At 42.7% G+C, this 14108-nt stretch overlaps 1 protein-coding gene across 1 annotated transcript in view; it reads right to left on the bottom strand.

The window, feature by feature from the left end:
• The window catches only part of FAM124A (family with sequence similarity 124 member A), a 41842-nt gene extending 28083 nt beyond the window's left edge, over positions 1 to 13759 (bottom strand). The window contains exons 1-2 of the mRNA XM_079315173.1: positions 13525 to 13759; positions 3244 to 3275 (exon numbers count right to left, since the gene is read on the bottom strand). Of these exons, the coding sequence (XP_079171299.1) occupies positions 3244 to 3275; positions 13525 to 13583 (91 nt within the window). The 5' untranslated portion in view covers positions 13584 to 13759. The remainder of the gene's footprint in view (positions 1 to 3243; positions 3276 to 13524) is intronic.
• Positions 13760 to 14108: the final 349 nt, after the last annotated feature.

Raw genomic sequence — 14108 nt, 5'->3', positions numbered from 1 at the left:
TGACACTCTTGTTTATTGTGCCAACCCACACTAATTAATTATTTCTTTGTGATTCTGACAGTCTGTATCCATATGCCACTTATAGTTTCATATATTTGGTCACTATATTATGTATTTCAGGTAAAGGTCCCTTCTGTGGCTGTGAGCACATTTCTCTCTCATACAGAATTAGGGGTCCCTAATGGTAACTGAAAATCATAATTGTAAAGGTAAGTGAAAATATGAGGAAAAAGAAGGTTAATACATTTCCTAGATTAATTAAGAGCACACCAATAGGCAAAATATCCCAACAAGACAAAGCACTCTTCTTCCTGAAGAACAAATGTAAAAGTAACTACACATATCAGAATTCAAGTTAAAAAAAAGGCATTTCTCTTCACTGAAATCACACTGCTGAACCTTTGAAAGTTTTAATACACCAGCTGCATCATTCTGCAGATAGGCTTGTGTGACCTTTTTAGTCAATAAGACAAGGCAAAGTGGCACAGTCACCCTGACAACAGCCAGATCCTGCACAGCAGGCACCTGCTGCCTTTTCTTAGTGGAATACACACACTCTGCAAACTCTGGTACTCTTCCCCAAAATACCTACTGCACAAAACCACAAATTTTAGGTGAATGCTGCCAGTAAAAAGCATTTTTGGTTGTCTAAAGCTGGGACACAAGGGCAAAGAAGAAAAGAAGTGAGAGGTTGCCTAAAACCCAAGGTCCAACCAATCCACCAGGCAGGGCTTTGAACTGCTGAAGAAGCACACTGACCACAGCAGCTGCTGCCATGTGCTCAGGGAAAAAAGCACTAGAAATAAACACAGAATGATCCTGCCACTGCCATTTAGCAGCCAAGGAAGTTTTACTTCTGACTTGGGGGGTCTGGAATTCCTGTACAACTTTGCATTGGTGCAAAGTCCTGCAGTTTGCTCAGTTGCTGTAATAGAAGCTGCAGTTGATTCACTGTCTAAGTCTTCCTTAACCTTTTCTTGGCATGTCTGTGAAAAACCATCGTCCAGTGGAGTCAATCCAGAAAATGAAAAGACTATTCATTTGTTAAACACTGAAACTGGAGCCTCACTGGTACCACCAAATAGGACCCATGTAAAACCAAATGAGCCAGTAATCCTGGTTGAGATAAACTCCATTAGAACAGGAGCTTCAGGTGAAGCAGCTGCAGGTAATGGAGATTCCTTCCTTCATAATTTACAACATCTTACTTTGTGCTACACTAGGGCCTAGCAGCATCATTGACTAGACTGCTTTTTGTACTGTGAATGATACCACTTACTGAATCTTTTCCCCAAATAAATTTAAAGGTCCAAATCACCTTTTTAAAAAAAAAATCTCTCTTCTCCAACAATCTTTTTAAAAAAATTGCATTACATACCCATTACCAGCCTCTGACATGAAAGTATTTGTATTTCACCAAAATTCTTTTATGTAACTGCTTCTGTTACTGCTGAAGTGTCTGACCAAACAAACCACAGAAACCCCTCAAAAGGCAAAGCTAAATACTGCTACTTGTGAAGCTCTATCACTATAATTCGCCTTGGAAGCAGAAAAGAGAAAGAAGGAGACTTTTCTGTTTCCTGAACTTGTGTGTCTTTGCTGGAATGATAATACCTCCTTGTACTGACAAATTACTGGTGTTGAAACACAACTGCAGTCGCCACATCCACTGGAGAGCAGTGGCCAGCAAGACACTGAGGAGACCACAGCTAACATGACACACTGTGACTGCCACGTAACAAAGGGCTCATTCCCCTGGAAACACCTCATTTCATAAAAATCAAGGCTTACAAATGCAATTTGCTACCTTTACTTGTAAAACGTGCAGCAGTCATGCAGTTTTTAAGGTATTCAAACCAAGTTTATAAAGGAGAAATTTAAAACTTCTTGCACCTTGCTTTTTGAACTGGTCTGCCTTCATTAAGGAAGTAAGTATGAGTCACCACCCAAAAAGTGAAGGAATTTGGCAGCATATAACCCAAGCCATCATCTGAAATTGTGAGCTGAGAGGGTGCTGTGCCACATATCTGGTGTGAGCAGGCAAATCCAATATGCTTTCACTGCCACAGAGAAAATGATTGCCTGGATTTTGCCTCCCAATCATTTCAGAAATTATGCCTGACAGCGAGAATCCAGAAATCTATTTAAACAACAGAACTGAGGGAGAAGCTGCACTAAATTCCCTCCTTCTCAGACACACACATGAGCAGATGGAGGGAAAGACAGCGAGTTCCTTGCCAGTCACATCAGCTCAGGAGTCAGACATTACGAACACTGTCTCATCCAGCTCTTGTTGAAATCAATTAAAGCCCTTCAGTGGAGACCACGGGAGATGGAAAACAACCCTCTCCACACTTCAGTCAGAATGTGTGAATGAGTAAACAACTGACAGCTTTCTTCCCCTCTGATTTTCATGGTGCTTAAAGATCCAGATTATAAAACACAACTTGTCATCTAGGAATTTTTGATGTGCTTGCTTGGCACAAATAAAGCTCATGTCTGTGTGTGAATTGGGGAGGCAGCCATCACTTCACACTAGGACAAGGAGAGATACCAGCAGTCATGCATGAATAAGCATTATTGAATTTCAAAGTGCTGTGGGTACAGTGTGTTCTACAACTAAGGAAGTATGGAGTGAAAAAGTGTTCCTTGTTGCTTAAAAAAAAAAAAAGTAATTTTGCATTGGTGAAAAATAAAGAAAAAATTATCCAAACACAGGAATTTTTCTTTTATCAGTTGGACAATGTGAAAATCAACTGGCATTGTAAATACCTAGAAAGACTGTGGCACTTACTAGAGCATTTACCATCTCTGAAATAAAAAAACAACTTCACTAGAGTTGCTCTGAAGTGCTTTGTTGGCATCAGCTTAAAATAAACATTTAATTATTCCTGCATTCCCAGCTCTAATGACATTCATCACTGCAAACTCCTTTGGCCTGAGGGCCCATTCACACTGGCCCACACAGTGTCTATAGATTTTGTTCCCATTTTGCCTTGCACCCTTGTGAGCACCAATATTTAGGACTTTACACATGGCTGTATTTTGGTCATAAATATTCAAATAGTTTAATTTTCTATACTATTTCTAGATATAGATACAAGAAGAGATGGAATGGGGGCTTTACTGTGTCAATGTGAACTCTGTCAATAACACCAAGTTGATGTTAATAAATATTAGCAAGCAGAAGAAAAAGAAAATATAATAAGCCATCTTAAAAAAGAATCTCAAAGTTATACTCACTGCTGGTAGAGGACATACGGCTGTACTCAGACCTGCAAGACAAATATTTTAATTAGAATGCATTAAACATAAAAGATATAATGGAAAAATTACCAAAACTAACACACAGTGCTTATTGAAATAGTGTAATGCCCATTCATCACTGTTTTTTTGCTAAGAGAATAACTGGAACAGGTTTTGATCGCTGCTTCAGAAAAACTGGCATCTCCTGTGAATTTTGAAAATATGTAAGTAGAATGAGTAAAGTAACTAGGGTTTTATCTAGGGGTTATTCATGCTACCTAACTCTAGGTGTGAAAACAAAAGCTCAGAAGGCTCTCCATCATGAAGGAATAATCTACTTCAACACAGGTTAGAAATAGAAGCCTACTAGACTTTGACTCAGCTCCTCTCCTTCCTCACATTATGTCCTATAAATGCTGATTTGCAGATTATGTTTTTGGAGTTCTTTTTAGGAGAACTCTATTTGATGAGCAGAATTTTTATAGTTCTACAGTCACAACTGTCAGAGAAGGAAAAAGAAAAGAATGCCAAATTATATACATTCAGATGACAAATCTTTTTGCTTTAGTAGACTGTTTTCTTCTTGAAGACATCTCAATAAAACTATACAGCCATTGTTTCTAGTTCAGAGCATACTGGATTATCTGTGAGAAAGAGCAATTAAGTATTTTGAGCAACAGTACAATTAATTTTTTGGCTGTATATAATCTGAAATTCCTAAAAACTCCATTCTGAGCTGATTGAAACAGCCCATTTATGCACTGAAGATTCAGAAATAATAAGGTAAAACAAACATGTCATCCCTTAATATTTAAGGGGGAAAAAGTCATTCCCAGAGCTGAGGCCCTACCTATGACCTTTGAGTGTTTGGAGCTCACAGCCTCTACACTCACACTTGTGGGTCCCCAGAGCAGACCCCATGCACCAGAGCACTCTGCCACCATAAACACATGGCACTTGTGCCCTGCAGTGCCCTGAGCAGGCAGAGGGCTCAGGGAGCCCTGGCACAGCTCTTGGATTCAAACCTGAATGCTTGTTTTATACAGCAGTTGCAGCAAGTTTGCAACATTGCTTTAAATTAAAGAAACCACATGAGCCTTGACTCCCAAGAGATGTGTGTGGAAGTAGATACCATCTAAGCATATTCTCAGGATGCCCTCACACTCTAGGCTCCCAGGCAACCAAGGGAATAAAAGACATCAATCCCACATACCTATAGCATCTGCTTTTAATTTTAATATGGATGTATGATAGTTTTTGGAAAAGATCTGGACAATGCTGGAGAAAGAGCTGCTGGTGGGAGCTTGCAGCTGTCTTTGCTAATCCTGTATACCCTGAGCCACTTTGCTAAGGCCAAGAACAAGGAAGCATCTTTGTCCAGAGGCAGATACCACAGTTTTAGGTCATTAGCAGCCACTCTCAGGCACCCCACAGAGAGCTGCTCCACAGCACCTCCTCCATGAATCCAGTGCTGCCCTCAACCAGTCACCCCAGGACCCTTATGGAACTGGGAAAGGGAGAGGCAGTAAGGACATTGCAGTCCTGAATGTGAGCTCACACTGGTGTCATGTACAGCACCAATTTACACACCAAGATGAAGCATTCCCATTTCTTTTGTCTGGTTTGTGCAAAGCAGGGAGCTGGTGTGGGCTCCCTGATCATCAAAGCTCCACGCCACTCATACATTTCAGCAAGCAAAGAAATCAGTGCCACCAGTCACACGGTTCTGTTACTGCTCAGTATTCTCCCTTTGACTGGCTACATGGCTCTCTCACCTCCCACGCCAATGATCAGACTGTTTCCTGACTCCCAGTGGGCTCAGTGGTCACAATCTCCCCCAAATAAATTGCTTTCTACTCAGTTAGAGCTGACTTCAGCACAGTTGCTGAAATCAGTTGGCTTTGTTAGTCTCTTCTTTCTCTTGTGAGTTCTGCCAAACGTCCTTGTGGCCTGTGAATTCTGTATCCTTTATGCCCACTCACAGCAGCACATCCCTGCCCCCAAGCTTTGCTAACCTCCCCCTAGATCTGAGACCACTGAAGTACATCAAGCCCTAAAACTTAACAAGGCAATTCTACTGACTGATAAAATTATCTTTCTAACTCCTGGACATCAACATGAGCAGAGAAGAAGACCTTGTTCCTACTGTTGAGCAATGTACACACCACTGCTCTGGCTCTGGGCAGGGACCACGAGAAGTGGTGCCAGGGGCTGGCTGAGGTGCTATGCATCCCATAAAATCAAACAGTATTTTCAGCAGCAAGTCACATCAGTGTCACCTGGCACCATGTATATTTGAAAGGGTGTGAAAACTGTGTAACATGTCACTCTTCATAAGCCTAGAGGCAAGCAATATACATCCAGCTGCCTCCAAGCATCCCAAGCAAGGATTCATTTAGTCTGCACTTCTGTTTGAAAACAGCTTGGGGCTGTCCTTCAATGTATCTATGTTCAGCACTTGGCAGCTAATTCAAAATGAATCTGCACTGCTTGTATTTCGGAAGGGAGCAAGACAACATTTTGCCTTTTGCTTACTGCAAGTTGGAACCCACTCTATTACTTCACACTGTTATTTTATTATCCCAAAGTGCTGCAGGCACATTATAGGACATAGAGAATTAATGAGTCCTGAACTGAGGGACTAGCAGTCTATGTACATGCAGGACTTGAAAAATGAAACAAGAGGAAAAATAAAAAGATGGGGGGTGAGAAAGGAGGAGACAACAATGTGCTTAGAGACTAATTGCACAGACACATTTTAATTGGCTTTAGAATTGTATTGCAGGAGTTTTTTTTGTAGTTCTAATATGGTTCAAGCTAATATGTAATTCCTATTTGTTGCACAACTGACATCCACAAATTAAAAAAAAGGGTAATTAGGCTCAAAGGCTTATGTCAAACACAGATACTGAAATGAGAGCTGTACCCTCCTCTATTGTCAATAAAAACAGAGGTCTGAAGTATCCCTAGCTGTTGTCTAGACAAGAAGCCTACAGAAACCACATTTCTAATCACCTTTTCTTCTCCCTCCAGCTCCTTTCTTTGTCTTGAATCTAGTCCTTGAGAACAAAATGAAACAAAACAAAACAGAACAAACAAATATAAAACAAACAGTGCTAGCAAAATAATTGTTGTTCTCAAAGTATTAGAAGAAACAATTCAGATTCATGGAATACATTGTTAAGTGGCTTAAAAATTAATTTTTTTTCTTTGCAGTCATCTATTTAGGACACTCAATTCTGAAGTTAGTACAAGTCTTTTAAGCTTTTTAGACTGGCACACGCAACATCCCCTTTGACAAAACCATGCCTTAGAAAAATCAAGTACTGAATAAACAACTCCTGGGGCACAAAGGCTCTGCAGACATCAACTAACTGTGTTCCATTCTGTTCTATTCATTCCTGTTTTAAACACCCTGAGTATTGGCTTCTATCATTTCCCTTGGAAGAGGATTTTCCCAATAGGATAACTCAAGAGTAAAGCACTCCTGTGCTTTAATGGTGACACTTGGGATCACACCATGGCTCACAGGTTCCAGGCCTATTATGTGGTCTTGCAGCAAGCTATTTCCTCTGATAGATTTTAGATTATGGATAAAAGGAAAAAAAACATCCATGACAGAAGGTGAACAAATAGAGGACTGTTCCCTTTATAGGCACACAATGAGAAGAAAATTATCAAACAGGGTATTGAAACAGTGTGAGGTACTGAAAAGGAAGGCTTATAGCTCAGTCAAAAGACACATCAGTCTGGGGAGAATATGTGCTCAATGGTCAGCCCACCAGCAAAGAGGAGCTGTGAAGATGTCAAGAGACATTAAAATAGGAATGTAGAAGCCTGTGATAAAGGTAGGACCTCAATTCCCATTACCACCATTGAAGGATCAGGCTTGTGCATTATTAAACCTGGTAAGAGCATCAGGAGCAAAAAAGATATTGAACAATAATCCTCTGAGGTCTGTGTGCACCTTTCACTGCTGATTGTCGATACAGAGTCTCAAAATATCCAAGAGAGGGAAGCATTCCACTGAATACCAGCAAGAAGCTGTTAGTGCAACTTGCAGTTGCTGAGTGTGGTACGTGAAAACACTGTATGCCTGTTTATTTGGGTGAGAACACGATTGTTTTACAGCTCTGGCTCCCACAAGCAATGCAGCTACTCCAGCATCACAGAGTGCTTGGGCTCCTTGGGCACACTGTGGCACAGCCCCACGTTATCACAGCTACAGCACTGACAGCTGCAGCCATAAACAAACAGTCCCAAGGGAACTGCCTGGGACCCAGGCCAAGTGCCCTGAACAGTCTGCACCTGTACCAGTAAAACCTCTCGCCTTCTAAACATCCTGGCAAGCTGTCTGCTGGGAATGATCCCTGAGCCATGGCAACGTGGAAAACAAGATCCTGGCCCATGGTAAAACATATCCAGGAAAGACATGGGAGAGAGCTAGATGGCCCCCTTCAAACTGATGCCATCAAACCATTTTAAGGATCCAACAATATGGAGAACTCTGTCCTGTGCTCAGGGACACCCCTACGTTGTGTTTAATGCACTGGTGTGGCTGGAGCCAAGGTCTCTGAGCTGTGCAACAGCTCCAAAGGCAGCCTGCTGTGTGAAACAAACACATCTCAAGTAGTTCTAACATAATATGATACCCCAAAATGCCTGCAGTCTCCATTGCAAGGGCTCCTTAATCCCACTCCCCAAAATTAAATAGTGGAAAGTTTACAATCTCTTCCACTCTCTGCATCCTTTGCTTGTCTAGGACTGATGGAATGGAACCTGCTGGATCCACATTTCCCACGCCTTCTCTACCTAGAGTAGTGGCACATTTCACTGTTTCATATTAAGTACTGTATTTAATAGCTTCTTTTCCTTCTCTCCCTCAGAAAATGCTCCATGGGGCACACAGGAGTATTTTATAGCAGTTAAAGCCCCAGATATAAATTAGAAGGTTTGGCTTTATAGCTCTGTCCTGGGTTTCTTATCACCAAATTCCTGCAGGTCAGATTGCAATCTGCTTCACTAATACCAGTCCAGCACAAATCTCTTACCCTCATGGTGCTTCTACTTGTGCAGCCAGGATGACTGAAATGGAATTACTCACAGCAACTAGTCTCTGAACTCCTTGCTCTGGATTTCTAGGCAAGTGACAAAGGCAGATGATGGATTCCCATTAGGAAGTTCTAAACACTATACTCCGGGGTTTATTACCAACAGCAATGTTTGAGATCCCACATGAGAGATACCAGTGTTGTATAAGGAGAGAAAAGTTGTGTGTCATCTTGCAGAAAGCACCTGATGAGGTGTGCTTTAGTGAGCACACCTGGCTGCACACCCTGCTCACCACTCCTTCACAGAACACTCCCAGAGGGACACATCAGCTGGCATGTATCCACCCATCCCAGGCTGGGGCTCACTTATCCTCCTGAGGCCCTGGTTCTCTTAATTAACAACAGAAGAAATCTAATTTATACCAAACATCAAAGATTCACACAGCTACATTTAGCTGAGGTGAACCTCACTGCTTGCTGGGACCTAAAAATTACGTATTCAGCACAGAACTCACAGCCTCCAGAATGCAATTTAAAGTCTGCTTCAGCCTTGCTTTCCATGCCTTGCCCCAGTGCCTGGCACTCACAGGTCTGCCTGCCCTGATGTTCCACGAAGCAGCTTCACTTCACTGAGTAAATCTGGTTGGAAATGGTGCCTCAACCCCAGTTTGTGACAAACAGCTCAATTTTATGTTGTTTGAATGTCAAATCAGAGACAGCTTGAGTTTCATGGCATGTCAGGACTAATGGCTCTCTATATGAAGTGAAAGTGTCAGCAAAAAACCCACAGCAAAACGACCTCCAATACCCAAACAAAAACAAAAGAAGCCCCAAGGTAAAAATAGTCCCTAAAATAGCTTTCAACATCAGTGGTTTGTGTTCCTGTGAGTTTCTCACAGATGGATGAAATACGTGACAAGAGACTGACATGTCAGTTTGAAGGACTGCCATACAAAATCGTAAGAGTTGAACTCCTTAAAACCAGAAACATGAGACAAGAAAGCAATCTCTCATCTCAATAAACCATTCAACTGTTCATTTGATAATTTAAGTGACCTATTCTGACTGAGGAAACACATGGATTACAATGTTCTTGATATTTTACCTCTAAGTGGGGTTAAACTTCCTATATATGTGTATACATATATATATATATACACATATATATACACACACACACATAGGCAGCCTTATCTTCTATAAACAAGTGTATTTGCTATTTTAGAACCTCGCATCTTTTACTGAACTGCAACAATTAAAAAAAAAGTCTTTTTTGATCTGCTTAAGAGATAAATTAACAGAGGCCCAAACAATTTGTGACTCGGCCAGGATCACACATGCAGCTAGGGAGAGCCAAAAGGAAAACCAACAAACAAGTATAGCAAACTCCAAAAATGAACACAATCTATGCAAAATTAATTTGAAGAATAAGAAACAGGAGGAAATGTAAAGGAGGCAACAAGTACCATGAAAATTAACTGTAACCAAACAGCATTGGATTTTGCTAAATACATGTTACAAATAGCTGCTGCATGGTACAGTGTCATAAACTTCAAACATCTCTTGTTTCTCTGTTTAGCATTGGATTTCTCTATATCTTGTTGAACTGTTTTGTTGCAGCTGTTTACTACCAAAAAAATTCTATAACGTCCCTTCCTAAAATTCATCAAATACTCAACAATTAACTACTTTTTAATTCAGTTTGCATCATCAGTATTTACATTTTAAACTTGCTATACAAAACACCTCCCCACCTGGTACTTCAGCAATGTCTCCCCACTTTCTCTAAAATGATAAATATTTTGTCTAGAATACAAGAGGATAAGTTGCAAAATCAAATAAATTAAAAAGTTATAACTTCTCAAAACTTTAAATGACTTTAAAGTGACAGAAAAAACTACATGTTTAGGCAAAATTTGAGATAATCAGTAAGCTAACCAATAAAGTGTGAACCTTTTCAGTCATGGGCATTTACAGCTGTCTAAGAGAATAAATAAACTTCTGCTGGGAACTGTCATGGATGTTGAAATGTTGAGAACACGGATGTTTAGAACTGAGAAACTACCTGGTTTTCCACATTCACTTCGGGTATTGGTCCTTAATGCAGTGAATTAAACTGGTGCTTTGACCTTGATACCAGTGGTAGGCAATCTGTCTCCTTGCCTCAAAATCGGTCATGTCTAACAACTTCCAAAATTATCTTAGTTTGTCATCTTCGTTCTGCTATTCAAAGACAGTGAAATAATGATATTTGCATGGCTTGTAAAATGAAGAAAATGTTAAAATTAATATTCCTACAATTCATTTTAAGTATCTGCTATTTTTCTCACTTTTTTGTTTTTCTTTGCCATTTACCTATAGTTCTGTAAATGTGCACATTTCTTCTCTCTTCAATCTTTCTTCCACTTGTTTTTCCTCTCTGTTTTATTTCTAATAAAAGACCACAGAAAGACTATTTTATTCTTCCTAAAATGTCAAGTTGTATAGTACAAATCCACTATGGTTGTATAGTGCAAATCCACTATGAAATCCATTACCTGAGAAAGCCCTGTGTCCCATACTTCTGGACTAAAAGTTTAAAGTAGGAGATGAAATAAGGTTTTTGTACCAAAAACTCCCAAAATGTGTTTCCTGAGAATATATAACTTGTATAGGAAAAGTGTCTCAGATCAAGGATGGTGAAACTATCTCAAATCTCATTAATAAACAGCCAATATAAACTAATTGGCTTATACGTTCTACACCCTTTATTTAGGTACTTGACAACACCAGCTCAATCCATTCTTATTGGATTCAAGAACTCCAAATATGCTATTTTTGTTCAGCAGACTCTTTGCCAACCCTTTTTACCAAGGCAAATGCAGTAAGAGGAACATATTTCCCAAAGGATTAGGAAAATGAAGGGTTTGAATCGTAATTGATCTTGCCTTTAGCAGAGAGTTTTGCCTGCTTTTGTAGCTGGCAGCCACAACAAAACCTTAAGCAACATATGCCCTGTGGAGTACTTGATGTGTTCAATTTGTTAACTGCTCTAAGCAGCTTCAGCAGCCCAGGCTCTGTGTAAGAGCTCACACATCATTACATACAATCATTGAGATGACAAGGGCATGCAGTGCCTGGATTTACCACAGTCACTGTCCACTATTGTTCCCTGAGTGACAGAAAGGGACCACTCCATGCAAAACTGTTACTGAACCACTCTGACAGTTGCTCCTCCTTATTCTTTCAGAGGATGATTGCTGAAGCTCAGAATAGTTAATTAATTTTTTTTTTTAATTTTTTTTTTTTTTTTTTTTTTTTTTACCCTTGAGTAATTGGAGAAAAAGGAGTACAGTTCAATTTAGCAATAGCTGTGATGGGACTGAGACAATGCAAGTAGATCTTCTGGTAACAGGGAAAAGCAAGTGCTGTGAACAGTTGGTTTGGTGAGAAAGCTGAAATATAAACATTGTGAAAGAGACATACGCAACATGTTTATCAGAATTAAATAGCTGCTAAACAAAACTAAAAATAATAATTGAAATGCAGAGACCCACTGCTTTTCAAAATAAACATCAGTGCAAAGCACTGCAGTTATTAATTGCCATATGTCATTGTTCAAATTCCTCAGACAGCCTCTTCCACCAACCTATACTTTCCAGTGTCACAGGGCAGAGATGCTTCATAAAATCATCAGCTTTAGCACCTCATCAACACCAGACACAAGCAGCTGTCATGCTGGTCCCTGAGGTCTAAAGGCTAATGTCACCAGCTGGATCAAATCCTTCCAAGTGCCTGTCCCAAGGAAATCCAGGTTTTTCCATTCCAGATAAACATAGCAAATTAAGAGTGACTTGACCAATCAAGGGGTTTCTGAGCTTTGAACCAGGCATGAGTTCACTGATTACTTTGTCTTCCTTTACTCATGTCCCTAATGGGGACTAACCTGTATCTGGAAAAGAGGCCTGGATTTTTTTCCTTTGAACTTATGTCACATAAAGTATTTTAAAGCTTTTACTGCTAGGTGCACCCAAATACAATGTGATGGGAAAAGTCATTCACTTCTCAGACTACAGAAGAGACTAAAAAAATATTTGAATTACTATCTGGATGTATGAAAAAGATTATCATACGCCATTTTCACCTTTTCGATTTTTATTTGTAATATTGCTACTTCAGTTTGGTGTTGTGCACCTGACACCATTGTGCAAGGAAGTAGCTTTACAGTTTTGCAGAAGTCAGCCTAGAGGCCAAAGGAGATGCACCAGGCAAGGAGTTAGGAGTGAAACAGCTGGAGGAGCAAGGAGTGAGGAGAATACTCAGGAAAGAACAGGCTTAGCAGGAGTATGCAAACTCCTTTTGCCCTTCTGGAGCCAGAGGAGGAGCAAAGGCTCACTGCCATTCCTGACAAGATACCATGGCAGCAGCATGTAGGACAGGCTTGAAAGCATTTCCCTTTCTCTCCCACAGAGATGGGCTGAAGGTGTGAGCTGAATGGGAGATCCCAGGGATCACCCTTGAGGCTCCATTAACTCAGATGTCATCCAGCTAACAAACACAGCACACCTCTGGCAGCAGGGTCACGAAATCAGGGGGAAAAAAAAAAAGTCTTCTTGACTGAGAGGACACTACCAGCAAACTTTACATCAGTTCACAGGCTGGAATGGTAAATATCACAACGAAAATCACGACAACAGCAAACCACTTTCAGGGTGCCTACAAATCTAACTTGCTTTTGTAGACGGCTCTCAATGGTCATTTTAAGGAGTCAATTCTCCCTGCCTGATACTGTCTGGGTGTCACTGCCAGAAGGAGAAGTCCTGGACACGCTTTCAGACTACCCTCACCGCACTATCCTTGGGATACAGGCTGGTGCACATCGAGCCCTGACCGGCGCATCCTCAGCCCGCGGAGCGGAGCGCGGGCACCGCCGCTCAGCCACCACAGCGTGCTCTGGAGATCTAACTTAAATCCCACAGCCACGGCCTCTCCGTGTCTTCCTCCCCGTGTGCAGCAGCAGGACGGCGGGGAATGCTCCACCGCAAAGAACGCGAACTCCCCGGGGCAGGGGGAGCACGATGATGCTTCGGCGGGGGTCACGCCGTTCGAGTCCCAGGACAGGAGGAGGAGAGGAAAGACCGGGATGCTGCCGGGCTCCCAGGGGAAGCTCTGCCCGGGACACGAAGCCGCCAACGCAGCCCAGCCCCGCCGGCAACAAGTGCAGCCCGGGAGAGCCGCCCGCACTCACCCGCCCGTCTCCGCGCCCGAGTCCACGCACTCCTCCTCGCCGCCGGGATGCTTCTCCATGGCGGCGGGGCTGGGGGGCTCCGCGCCCGCCCTGTGCGACGGAGAGAGCCGCCACAGCCAGAGCAGCGACAGCCAGAGCAGAGACAGCGACAGCAGTGACAGCGGCAGCAGCGACGGCGAGAGCAGAGACAGCAGCGCCAGCGAGAGCAGCGCTCGCTCGGCCGGCCCGGCCCCCGCCCCGCGCCGGGGGAGGCGCCGCCCGCCGCGCTCGCTGCCTCCTGCAGGCCCGGCCCGGGGCACAGCCTGCCCTGCCCTGCCCTGCCCTGCCCTGCCCTGCCCTGCCCTGCCCCTGTCCCTGTCCCTGCCCCTGTCCCTGCCCCTGTCCCTGTCCCTGTCCCTGTCCCTGTCCCTGTCCCTGCCCCTGCCCCTGCCCCTGCCAACCGGGACCCCGTGGGCACAGCCTGCCCCTGACAGCCGAACCGGGACCCCGCCTGCGGGGGCTGCTGGCTCAGAAACTCCTTCAGCACCTTCACCACCGCGCTTCAGTGCATCCCAGGCTAAAGGTGCAGCGCCCCACGTCCAGTG

This window comes from Erithacus rubecula (genome assembly GCF_903797595.1).
Source record: "Erithacus rubecula genome assembly, chromosome: 1".
In the NCBI taxonomy this organism is placed as follows: Eukaryota; Metazoa; Chordata; class Aves; order Passeriformes; family Muscicapidae; genus Erithacus; species Erithacus rubecula.
The sequence above is the reverse complement of the archived record's forward strand: the minus strand, read 5'-3'. Positions and strand labels throughout refer to the sequence as shown.